Source organism: Trachemys scripta, chromosome 2, assembly GCF_013100865.1.
Source record: "Trachemys scripta elegans isolate TJP31775 chromosome 2, CAS_Tse_1.0, whole genome shotgun sequence".
Taxonomy (NCBI): domain Eukaryota; kingdom Metazoa; phylum Chordata; order Testudines; family Emydidae; genus Trachemys; species Trachemys scripta.
Window position 1 is genome coordinate 122,133,041 of NC_048299.1, and position 12,952 is coordinate 122,145,992.

Sequence of the window (12,952 nt, forward strand, 5' to 3'; positions counted from 1 at the left end):
GGGGGGGGGGGGGGGGGGTGTTTGTGGACTGAGTAACTTTGACCATCTCTGCTCCTGGGGTGGTGGTGACTCCTGTTGCTGTTGAAGGGAGCAAGGGGGTGGGGCGCGGAGCCCCCCCCCCCGTCCATCTGCTCCTCCTCTGCCACCGCCCCCACCGCCGCCCCCTCCACCGCCCCACGTACCACCTGGATCGGCTCGTCGCCCCTTGACAGTGCTGTTTTCCCCCGTTTACCATCCGGGACTGTTTGTTTGCAGCAGTGAGCAGCAAGGACTGAGCTACACAAGCGCCTGTGGGCGCACCTACCTTCCCACCTTGGACTTATCCTGCCCCCCCCAGCTGCGTTTGGCTGGTAGGGTCCCCTCCCTATGGTCCCCTGGCGTTAGCTGGCCTTCCCCTGCCCCGCCTGTTACCTGCTTTGAGCCTCTCTGTTAGTTTGTTTGCCCCGCCCTAGCCCTTCAGCATTTGTTACCTGCCCTGCCCCAAACTTTAGCTTTGGTTAGGTTGCTTGCCCCGCTCTTGCCCTTGTAGTTTCCCCCCTGGACTTTGCCCGCCCCCTTGGTTTTTCCTTTTGCCCTCCCTTCCCCCACTCCTGGTTCGGTGTATTTTGCCTGTGCGTCCATGCTCCCCCCATAAGCGCTTGTGCCCCTTTTTGGTTACCCTCCTTGCACTGTTCACAGCCTTCCCACTGATGTTGTAGTCCCTCCCCCGCCAGTGCAGCTGGAGGAGCCGGCATCCCTCTCTAGCACCTGTGCCCCCTTTTCACCCCTGTGTGCCTCAAAAATATATATTTTTTTTAAACTCTCAGTCCCCAGACAGAAGCCACTAGAACACAGTTGCCCATGAGCTAGTGTCATTTCCTGATATTTGGTAACATCCCTCAAACAGGCCTAGGCTACTTACTACCAACTACTGCTGCATCTGATCCTCCTCCCACCCTGGTGGTGGGGGAAAATATGGGGTGAAAATTACTTTCCCCACAACTCTGCTGTTTAAGCAAGCTACTGCCCCAATTCTGATCTCTTTCACAGCAGTCTGAGACACTGCTGCCAATCGTGCTCCCTACTGCCGAGCTTAACTTGGCCATAAGTTCCATCCACCAGAAGCAGACAGTGGCATCCAACTTTAAGGTGGAGCTCTATTTGGAGACTTGGTTATGTTAAAATGGCACATTCTTACTCAACAGTTGTGCTCCATGTATGCTTGCTACAGTGACAAAAATAAATGTTTACTACTTTTTACTCCTGTTGATGCTACCGAGACAACACAGCTAAGTCTGAATGAGTCTTTGGTACATCATTTACAGAACTGTTTTAAGATCCAACAGTTACAGCTATAAAATCTACCAATGCTGATAGGGTGTTGCAGGAGACCTCATTTGGTCTAGAGAACTTTTATTACAGCTGTCGATATAAGAGGAGAAAATAAGGCAGCTTCCCTCCCATTCACCCACTGGGAGTTTCTCATCTATACTGCACTCATCCCTAGCATTCTAATCTTCACATCTCCCCCTATTATTGTGAATCAATAAGATTTTAATGTATTGTTCAGTAACTATTCAGCCAAGATCTCATTTTCTCACCTTCACTTTTTTCCAGCAGGGATGCAATCACAGCTTCATTTTCAACAGGATTCAGTGAACATGTCGAATAGACTATCCTACCTCCTTCTGCCAGTTGTTCTACACCCCGGGTTGCAATCCTTAACTGCAATCTAAAAGAAAAGTGTTTGTCCAAACCATTCAGCAAGACTCCCATTATCCCTTATTCAAAACACCCTGTTACAGGTGAAGCTTACTTTAAACCTCAGGGAAAACTTCACTACAGACATTCTAGCTATATTAAATCAGGCATTAAAACAGGACACAACATTTAAACAAGGAGCTTAATTTCCTCATGCCTCTATTGAATGTGCCTATTACCATAGTATCTGAATGCAGGCAATTTATCTTGGCCACTACCCCTCTCTGGCCCAGGAATTCTAGCATTAAAATCAACAGTATGAGAAGCACTGCCAGCAGAACACACTTTGGTTAGTGTTGTACTAGAAAGACATATCACACAATACAATAACCTGGACGGCGATGTCCATCCACAATACAACTCTGCCCCTAAAATAAACCCTGTAAACTAATTTATTTCAACTAATAGAATACTACCGTTTCAAATACACTTCCTTAGGTATACTAAACACTGTTAAATTTTAAAGAACTTAGTCAATGAAGCTATTTTTCCAAAAACCTCACCAAAAAATTTTCTATGGATTGCAACAATTTGCAGTGTTGAAAAGCAGCATATATAAATCTGTTCAACAAAAAGATAATACAATGTTTACATATCAAACCATATCTAAATTGAGAGGTGTAGTAAAATTAAATAATTTTAGGTTTTAAAATAAGATTTCTAAAATCTTATTTTTCTAAAAAAAACCCCACATCAATTTACAAAAATGTGATTAACTTAATTCCAGAATTCACATAAACCCTCTACCACCAAACTACAGTGTTAAACTAACAGCCATGTTTGATGCATTACAATAGCCAACAAACCAAGTTGTTTATTTGTCAAACAAGGCCAGGGCCAATCTTTTATTCATATTCATCAGAGATAACAATACAGGGATTTCACCAATATTCATATTTTATTTTACATTAGACTTTTGGTGTACAAAGTGGACACTGCCATTTTAGGCTTGTACGGTCTTCCCTGCAGCTCCTGCCAACCACCTCCTATCCAACTAGTTGGCTCACTACCATTACTGTGCCCTCACTGCTAGCAACCCCCTCCCAATGGATTCCCTGCCTTTGCATTAGTTATTTGTAGGGCCATACAAATTCATTTTGATCAATTTCAGTTATACCATTTTTTAAAGCCAATTTCAGTTTCAGATGTTTACATCTGAAATTTCATGGTGTTGTAAATGTGGGGGTCACGACCCAAAAGGGGAGTGTAGGGAGTTGCAAAGCTAGTGTGTGTGTGTGTGTGTGTGTGTGTGTGTGTGTGTGTGTGTGTGTGTGTGTGGTGGTGGGTTGAGGAGGTTAGAGGGTATTGCAGGATTGCCACCCTTACTTCTGTGTTGCTGCTGGCAGGGATGCTGCCTTCAGAGCCCAGCACAGCCATGGAGGTTCCTGGGGGTTTGACCCAGCCCCAGAGTGGCCCCTGCAGGGGAAGAAGAAGTCCCATCCTTCCCTAGCCCCACTGGGACTAACAGTTGGAGTCTAGTGCACTGTAGGAATCCCCCGCTGGGACACAGACAGCCCTGCCCTTCCCCTATAATAGCCAGATATCACAGGGGAGATCAGATTTCACAGTTCACTATGTGTTTTTCATGGTTGTGAATTTGCAAGGGCTCTAGTTATTTTGGTATTCATAAAAACCAAAAATAACAAGGATGCTGCCCTATCCTTAATGTAGACTGATCCCACATTTGGATGATTATCACCTTCTCAGAAGAAAGTACAAGGAAATTAGCTGTTTGTGGGGGAAGGGAAAGGTGGCAACATTTCATAATTTCTATTTGTAAAACTGTTACACTGATGACATTTACTGCAAACATATACAGGAATTATAATATGCACTTTTACCCATGTAGCTGTAAGCTATTTTGTGTTGTCCATTTTTTCCACACATCAATGTTTTTTCTCATGGTTCCATCTCCACTGCAATAGAAGTTTACATGTTAATTCACAAATAAAAATTTTTTATGACCTACATTTAACTCTATGTTGAAAAAATAAGTAAATCCAAAAATGGTGTTTTAACCCATGAGGAAACGATCCATTTTGATACTAACCACAGGGGATTCATTTTAAGAGGATGCTAAACCCCCAGCAGATCTTGTCTCAGCCTCTAATATCAGCCAACTGTGAGACAAGGGAACAATAATCTGTCTCAGTTATCACCCGGAATTCCCACTAAAAACTGCAACAGTGTGTTTTGGTAGCAATCAAGTTAGACACAGATTTCTCCATTTTCTAATTATTTCTTTAGGGATTAAAGGCAGTCAGAAGATAAGAAAATTGTGGAATAACTATTTACAGGCAAAAAATTCATTTTTTAAAAAACAAATTAAGTTTTCAAAGTTAATAGTCAAAACACGATACAGAGAAAAAAAAAAACAACAACAACAACAGCAACAAACCCCACACATCACTAAACAAGTACTTTCTTCATTATTATTGCAATAGTGCCCAGTCAGGATTACAACCCCATTTTTGCTAGGCACTGAACAAAATGTACAATCTAATTTGATTCATATGCTGCTAGATATCATCTTACCCCAGTTACTCACTTCAACACATTCCTTGTAAGCTACCAGACCCAAGAGCAGTACTCTGACTCCTACCTCTAAGTTAGGATAAACTGGATCTTCCATCTTGATCCAGTTATTTAGCTCCAAAGTCTCAGAGACGATGCAACCCATCTCTAATCTGAGTGGATTTCCAGCACCAGACTAGTTTTACCAGTTGAGAATCAATCAATCAATCAAGAGATGCGTTCTGAAAGCCCAATAGGCAACAAAACCTTGTTTCACCCACTGAAATTAATTTCACATACCTAACGTGTAAAATCCCAGCCCCAAGTAAGTAAATTAAAAAAACTGCCATTGATTTCAATGATGCTAGGACTTCACTCCTTATTTTAATATAAAATAAAATGTGAGAGGTATTCAAAGAGTTAATATTTTTTGCTTAAATTAACTTATTTCAGACTATGCGTTGAGGTTTAACAAAAATGTGATATCATTTACAAAAGTTGGAACTTCATATTGCTATATCACTAGGCTCAAGTAAATTCCTGACAAATGCTTCTTCACGACAAGTACTCTCTTCACTAAAAGAACTCCATTTTCAAGAGGATTAATGAAGTTAAAAGTTAAAGAGAAAGTAAAGTAAGTACCATGAAAGTGTCTTGGTTTACTCAGACAAAATGGCTACCATACAGTTCTGGAAGCTGGTAATGTCAAACAGTACACTGGAAATGAGGTAAAAAGAACAGGAGTACTTGTGGCACCTTAGAGTCTTGGTACTCCTGTTCCTTTTGTGGATAGACTAACACGGCTGCTACTCTGAAACCTGGAAATGAGGTGTACATTTTTCACAGTGAGGGTAATTAACCACTGGAACAATTTATCAAGAGTCATGGTAGGTTCCTTGTAACCAAAAAAGTGAGAACAAAATCATACAGCAGATGGTGATGTGAAAATTGTAGTCTCCATCCCAGTTCCAGTGGACAATAATCCACACAATAAGAAATAACACCTCATCTGTTATTCTTGTTGATACTCTCAATAGAAACATCTAGGCCACTACATACAGAGTCTATACTGCCCCGCCTCGTCCCCCTCCCCAGCTTTTTACAATAGAACCAAAGCACACAAGTTGCTTTAAAAGCTTTAAGATGCTGCTGTTCATACTAAAGGACTTCTTTCCAGACTAAAAAAATTTAATTTAAAGATGCACAATCATAAATATGTGAATGTTCATTAACATATGATACAGGGTAAGGGAACATAAAAAGCTGCTTATTGTAGTGACGTTGATTTTTTTCAAGTTCATTTTTAGGTGAGGAGAACTTTAAATTGAAGCTGCTCCTGCAACTTTTCTCCTTCCCAAGCAGTCAATTAGAGTCAGCGCTACACAGGAAGGCTCTATGCTATGGCCAGTTAGCCCCAGACACTAATTGGATAAAGAACTGCATTGAGGTCCTGTTCAACTGGCCAGACTTTTCTTCTATACCCTTCTCTCACACAGTGCTGAAGGTGGTGGGGCTTAAAGCCACTCATTTGTCTCATTCTCCATTCACTAAGTGGGATGTTTCAGAGTAACAGCCGTGTTAGTCTGTATCCGCAAAAAGAAGAACAGGAGAACTTGTNTAAATTTGTTAGTCTCTAAGGTGCCACAAGTTCTCCTGTTCTTCTTTAAGTGGGATGAGCGGTATACCTGCCCACCACCCATAATGAGCACAAATGAATCCTTACTCTTCAATGTGCATCATCAGCAAAAATAAGAGTGAACATAACTTGAAAGGAAAAGTGGCTTGAGTGCCTACAGAACAACTATGAGGACACCAGAGAGAAGACAAAAGGGGAAGGGAGCAAGAGGAAGAGAGGATCAAAGGGGAGTAACAGGGACAATAAAATTCCAAAAAACAGGGAACAGAAAATACATACAGAAGATTGAACAATCACAGAATAGGAATCCTCCCTCAGTTTTTAGCTTCCAATCCAATTAACTATCAATTGATTTAATAATACAAAAGTAGCTAAACAACAATGGCTCATCTTTCCCTGACCAAGCTATTGGAATCTTTTAGTGCGAGAGGATGCTGACATAGCAGACAGGAGTGATCCTACTCAAAGATGATTAAAGAATACTTCGCGGGGGGGGGCTGGAGAAACCTGTGAAAACAGCACCTTCTAACTCAAAGTATTCAGAGTCATATCTGTTCACATTACTCATTAAACTAATTTTTACTTTTAAATCCAATTTACTCTTCAAGCACCAATCCAACTCTGAGAGAACTATCTGGATTCTACTCTGGCTCATGCATTACCAACAGAATTCTTAAATGCACATTAACTTATATTTGTGCAAAAATTTACATTTTGTAAAAAAAAAAAAAAAAAAAGCAAGCTTTTAGAAAATCTACAAAAAATAATGTTTCCAGATTTTTACAGTCTTAAAAACATTCCCTTGCAGTATTTGAAAGAAACACTGCAGCGCTAGGAACCTGAAATTAGTGATCATAAACAAATGAAAGTGACTTTACTGATTTTCATTATCCAAGAAATGCAAAAAGTAAACAAGAGCAACTACCCTGAATTATTAAAAATGTTTCCTTTTAGTAGGCAAAGATGATAGCAATATAGGGAAAATAATGTATGTATTTTTATTGACTGCATCCTTTCGAATTCCATTTAAGTTTCCCTTAACTTTCTTTTTTCTTGTTGATGCATGAACTAGGAAGAATTTGGACTTTCAAATTCCAAGCTAAATTTTCAGACAGTTTTGCGGGCAAGTTTTACTTGTAAATTGGGTAGATTTGATATAGAAGTGATTGAGACAATAACTAGGAATCCTACAATGACATTTTAGAGAGAAGTATCAGAGGGGCAGCCGTATTAGTCTGAATCTGTAAAAAGCAACAGAGGGTCCTGTGGCACCTTTAAGACTAACAAAGTATTGGAGTTTAAGCTTTCGTGGGTGAATGCCCACTTCATCAGACGCAAGTAATGGAAATTTCCAGAGGCAGGTATAAATCAGTATGGAGATAACGAGGTTAGTTCAATCAGGGAGGGTGAGGTGCTCTGCTAGCAGTTGAGGTGTGAACACCAAGAGAGGAGAAACTGCTTCTGTAGTTGGATAGCCATTCACAGTCTTTGTTTAATCCTGAACTGATGGTGTTAAATTTGCAAATGAACTGGAGCTCAGCAGTTTCTCTTTGGAGTCTGGTCCTGAAGTTTTTTTGCTGTAAGATGGCTACCTTTATATTTGCTATTGTGTGGCCAGGGAGGTTGAAGTGTTCTCCTACAGGTTTTTGTGTATTGCCATTCCTGCTATCTGACTTGTCCATTTATCCTCTTGCGTAGTGACTATCCAGTTTGGCCAATGTACATAGCAGAGGGACATTGCTGGCACATGATGGCATATATAACATTGGTGGACATGCAGGTGAATGAACCAGTGATATTGTAGCTGATCTGGTTAGGTCCTGTGATGGTGTTGCTGGTGTAGATATGTGGGCAGAGTTGGCATTGAGGTTTGTTGCATGGATTGGTTCCTGAGTTAGAGTTGTTACGGTGTGGTGCGTGGTTGCTGGTGAGAATATGCTTAAGGTTAGCAGGTTGTCTGTGGGGGAGGACTGGCCTGCCCCTCTGCTAGATCCATCATACTAGATCCAGTATTAGTGTAGAAGATTGTATTTGCTTTTAATATGAAATTGTTTCTATTAATTCCTGCAGTTTGGGAATTAAACAAAAACTAGAAACAGTTAGATCACATAGCTATGCTCCATATATAGCCTGCCATTCCTGATGTAAAGGTTTAGAAGACAAACTTAGTCCACTGGCTAATGGAAGCTAAGGATAGGCTGGAGTGAGGCAAAAAGATCATTTATCTTAAGCTAGAATTCTTTATCTAATCTGATGCGAAAGGAGAAACAGCCTGTTTTGGAAATCTTCGCAGAAAGGCGACAAATTAAGAAAAAAGATTACATTAAAAGTAGCACAATGAATATGTGTATTAAGAAGTAAATGCAATATACCTGCAAGGGACATCACATAAAATCCTATCATAGAAGAGGATCTCTTTTCTTCCATTATTATCTATTTGTAGAGTAGGGATGCTGGAAGCGTCATGATTTACCACCATGATGCAAGGACTGTTTAACCTCTTAGCCTGATGAACCAGCAAATAGCAGCGCTTGTTGTCAACATCATTAGCAATTACAAACCCCTCTGGGAACAAAATAAAATTTACAGGTTAACAGGAAGAATCTGTGTTTTGCATTCATATATAAGCCAGCAAATATACTGCAAAAATATATATCACAGTACCCAAATAGTGGCTTTACTATTCAATAATTATATAGGTAAAATATAGTTTCCCCTTCATATTGCATAAATTGTTTGGAAATGAGCATTTTATAGTCCTAATTTTTAAGCCTAGTTTCAAACATTTGGAACGTGGAGCGCTCTGTTTAAATTAGAAGTGACCAATTTGGCACTATACAACACAACAAAATACAGTTCTTCCACATCTCATCCCAGAGTTAGCAGAGCTTTTTTGGGGAAATGATATGCACTGATGCCTGAAAAGGACAAAGCTGCTCTGCTGAATGCAATACGTGGTATTTTTGCAGCCATTTTATAGAAAGTAAAAATAATTCTGAAGTTAAAGAAGAGGGACTGTAAACAGACGGTTCTTATAATGGAGAACACACAACCTAATGTAATATCTAAGGCCTGGTCTACACTATGAGTTTAGGTCGAATTTAGCAGCGTTAAATCGAATTAAGCCTGGACACGTCCACACAACGAAGCCCTTTTTTTCGACTTAAAGGGCTGTTTAAACCGGTTTCTTTGCTCCACCTTCGACGAGGGGATTAGCTGAAATCGGCCTTTCTGGGTCGGATTTGGGGCAGTGTGGACAGAATTCGACGTTCTTGGCCTCCGGGAGCTATCGCACAGTGCTCCATTGTGACCGCTCTGATTAATTTGCCCTGGCAATCACGGCCAGTACAGCTACTGGAAAAGTCTGTTAATATGTACGGGGATGGAGCGGAAATCCTCCAGGGACATCTCCAGAAGGCTCTCTTTCATGTACTCCCAAAGCCTTTGCAAAAGGTTTCTGGGGAGGGCTGCCTTATCCCGTCCGCCATGGTAGGACACTTTACCACGCCAGGCCAGTAGCACGTAGTCTGGAATCATTGCGTAACAAAGCATGGCAGCTTTATGGTCCCGGTGTTTGCTGGCATGCAGACAACATCCATTCCTTATCTCTCCTTGTTATCCTCAGGAGAGTGATATCATTCACGGTCACCTGGTTGAAATGGGGTGATTTTATTAAGGGGACATTCAGAGGTGCCCATTCCTGCTCGGCTGAACAGAAATATTCCCCGCTGTTAGCCACGCGGTGGGGGGGGAAGAGGTGAAGTGATCATCCCATAGAATTGGGTGTGTGGGGGGAAGAAGGGTTAGTTGGGTTTGTGCTGCATGTTAACCCAGAAACCGCAGCCCGTCCTTTTACACTGCAAACCCATTTTAAATGGGCAACCCAACGGGTGCTTGATATGGGAAATGGGGGCGCTGCTGTTTGAAACCATTCCCACATGTTATGAAGGTTAAAAAAGCCAAAAGACTGTGGCTTACCATGGCTGCCTGCAAGCCGAATTCTATTGCCTGGCACTGCATGAGTGATCTCTCACACCAAACCGGCAGGCCCTCAATATAAGAGGAAAAATGCGACCTTGTAACGAAAGCACACGTGCTGTGTAATGTGAACAGCAAAATTTAACGTGGAAGAGTGTACCCATTGTTCTCTAAAATGTGTCTTTTTTAACCACCTCTCCCTTCTCCTCCACCAGCTGCAAATGTTTCTCCTTTGCAGAGGCTAGTGAAGATTAGAAGGAGAAAATGACGGACTAGGGATGATATGTTCTCGGAGCACCAGATGTCCTCCCACGCTGACAGAGCACAGCAGAATGCGTGGAGGCAGTCAATGCCAGAGTGCAGAAAAGCACAACATGAATGAGAGAAGAGGTGGCGGGCTGAATCGAGCAAGTGGTGGGCTGAAGAGAATAGGTGGAGTCAGATTGCTGACAGAAGGCAAGAGTTGATGCTCCAGCTGCTGGAGCAACAAACTCATATGCTCCAGCGTATGGCTGAGCTGCAGGAAAGGCAGCAGGAGCACAGACCGCCGCTACAGCCCCTGTGTAACCAACAGACCTCCTTCCCAAGTTTCATAGCCTCCTCACCCAGATGCCCAAGAATGCGGTGGGGGGCCTCCGGCCACCCAGGCACTCCACCCCAGATGATTGCCCGATCATCATTAGACTGGCCTTCAGTAAGAGTTAAAGTTTTAAACTGCAGTGTGTCCTTGTTCTTCACTCCTCCCCCACCCCTCTCGGGCTACCTTGGCAATTATCCCCCTAGTTGCGTGATGAATTAATAAAGAATGCATGAGTGTGAAGTAACAATGACTTTATTGCCTCTGCAAGCGGTGCTCGAAGGGGGGAGGGGAGGGTGGTTAGCTTACAGGGAAGTAGAGTGAACCAGGGGGTGGGTCATCAAGGAGAAACAAACAGAAGTTTCACACTGTAGTCTGGCCAGTCACAAAACTGGTTTTCAAAGCTTCTCTGATGCGCAGCGTGCCCTGCTGTACTCTTCTAACCGCCCTGGTCTCTAGCTGCGCGTAATCAGTGGCCAGGCAATTTGCCTCATCCTCCCACCCCGCCATAAATGTCTCCCCCTTACTCTCACAGATATTATGGAGCGCACAGCAAGCAGCAATAACAATGGGGATATTGGTTTCGCTGAGGTCTATCCGAGTCAGTAAACTGCGCCAGTGCACTTTTAAACATCCAAGTGCTCATTATACCACCATTCTGCACTTGCTCAGCCTATAGCTGAACAGGTCCTGACTACTGTCCAGGCTGCCTGTGTACGGCTTCATGAGCCATGGCATTAAGGGGAGGCTGGGTCCCCAAGTATCACGATAGGCATTTCAACATCCCCAATGGTTATTTTCTGATCCGGGAATAAAGTCCCTTCCTCCAGCTTTTGAAACAGACCAGAGTTCCTGAAGACGCGAGCATCATGTACCTTTCCCGGCCATCCCCCGTTGATGTTGGTGAAACGTCCCTTGTGATCCACCAGGGCTTGCAGCAGCATTGAAAAGTACCCCTTTTGGTTTATGTACTCGGTGGCTTGGTGCTCTGGTGACAAGATAGGGATATGGGTTCCATCTATCGCCCCTCCACAGTTAGGGAATCCCATTGCAGCAAAGCCATCCACTATGGCCTGCATGTTTCCCAGAGTCACTACCCTTGATATCAGCACGTCCTTGATTGCGTTGGCTTCTTGGATCACAGCAGCCCCCACAGTAGATTTGCCCACTCCAAACTGATTCCCGACTGACCGGTACCTGTCTGGCGTTGCAAGCTTCCACAGGGCTATCGCCACTCGCTTCTCAACTGTGAGGGCTGCTCTCATCCTGGTATTCTGGCGCTTCAGAGCAGGGGAAAGCAAGTCACAAAGTTCCATGAAAGTGCCCTTACGCATGCGAAAGTTTCGCAGCCACGGGAATCGTCCCACACCTGCAACACGATGCAGGTCCCACCAATCTGTGCTTGTTTCCCGGGCCCAGAATCAGCGTTCTACGACATGAACCTGTCCCAGTAACACCATGATTTGCACATTGCTGGGGCCCATACTTTGGGAGAGGTCTATGTCCATATCAATTTCTTCCTCACTCTCGTCGCCGCGCTGCAATCGCCTCCTCGCCTGTTTTTGCTTTGGCATGTTCTGGCTCTGCATATACTCCAGGACAATGTGCGTGGTGTTCATAGTGCTCATAATTGCCACGGTGATCTGAGTGGACTCCATGATCCCAGTGCTATGGCGTCTGGGCTGAAAAAAGGCGCAAAACTATTGTCTGACCGAGGGAGGGAGGGAGAGAGGGGCGGGCAAGTGATGACATGGCTTACAGGGAATTGAAATCAACGAAGGTGGCTGTGCATCAGGGAGCAACACAAACCACTATCACACAGATTGGCACCCCCAAAGATTGAACTCAAAACCTTGGGTTTAGCAGGCCGTTGATTTCACGGAGGGAGGGGGAAGCAAATGAATACAGAACAAATCTGGTCCATCTATCTTTTACATCTTAGGCTGGCAGCAGATGGTGCAGTATGACTGCTAGCCATCAGCATCTTCTGGGTGCTTGGCAGAAAATGGTGCATTACGACTGCTAGCCATCATCATCAAGACGGTGCAATAGGACTGCCAGCAGGACTGAGTCTCCAGGAGACAAAACATGTCTGCCCAGGTGCCTCTGACCGAACTCACTGAGGAGTACGATGATGATGGATACCAGTCGTAATACAGCATCTGCTGCCAAAAGGCAAGGAGCTGCTGCTGTATAGCAATGCAGTCCCACATCTGTCAGCACCCAGATAGCTGATGATGGCTACCAGTCATATTGCACCGTCTACTGCCAAAAGGCAATTAACTGCTGCTGTGTAGCAATGCAGTACCACGTCTGCAGGCACCCAGATGACATATGGTGACGGTGAGCTGAGCAGGCTCCATGCTTGCCATGGTATGTCGTCTGCACAGGTAACCCAGGAAAAAAGGCGTGAAACGATTGTCTGCCATTGCTCTCACCGGAGAGGGGGCAGGGATGGGCTGACGACATGTACCCAGAATCCCCCGCGACACTGTTTTTGCCTCATC

General features: G+C 43.6%; 1 protein-coding gene across 2 annotated transcripts in view; it reads right to left on the minus strand.

Annotated features, from left to right (window-relative positions):
- NSUN2 (NOP2/Sun RNA methyltransferase 2) overlaps window positions 1–12,952 on the minus strand; it is a 61,427-nt gene that overhangs the window by 38,423 nt on the left and 10,052 nt on the right. For both annotated transcript variants that reach the window (XM_034761505.1, XM_034761504.1), the window contains exons 7-9: window positions 8,263–8,455; window positions 3,582–3,656; window positions 1,581–1,711 (exon numbers count right to left, since the gene is read on the minus strand). In XM_034761505.1, coding sequence (XP_034617396.1) covers window positions 1,581–1,711; window positions 3,582–3,656; window positions 8,263–8,455 — 399 coding nt within the window. The remainder of the gene's footprint in view (window positions 1–1,580; window positions 1,712–3,581; window positions 3,657–8,262; window positions 8,456–12,952) is intronic.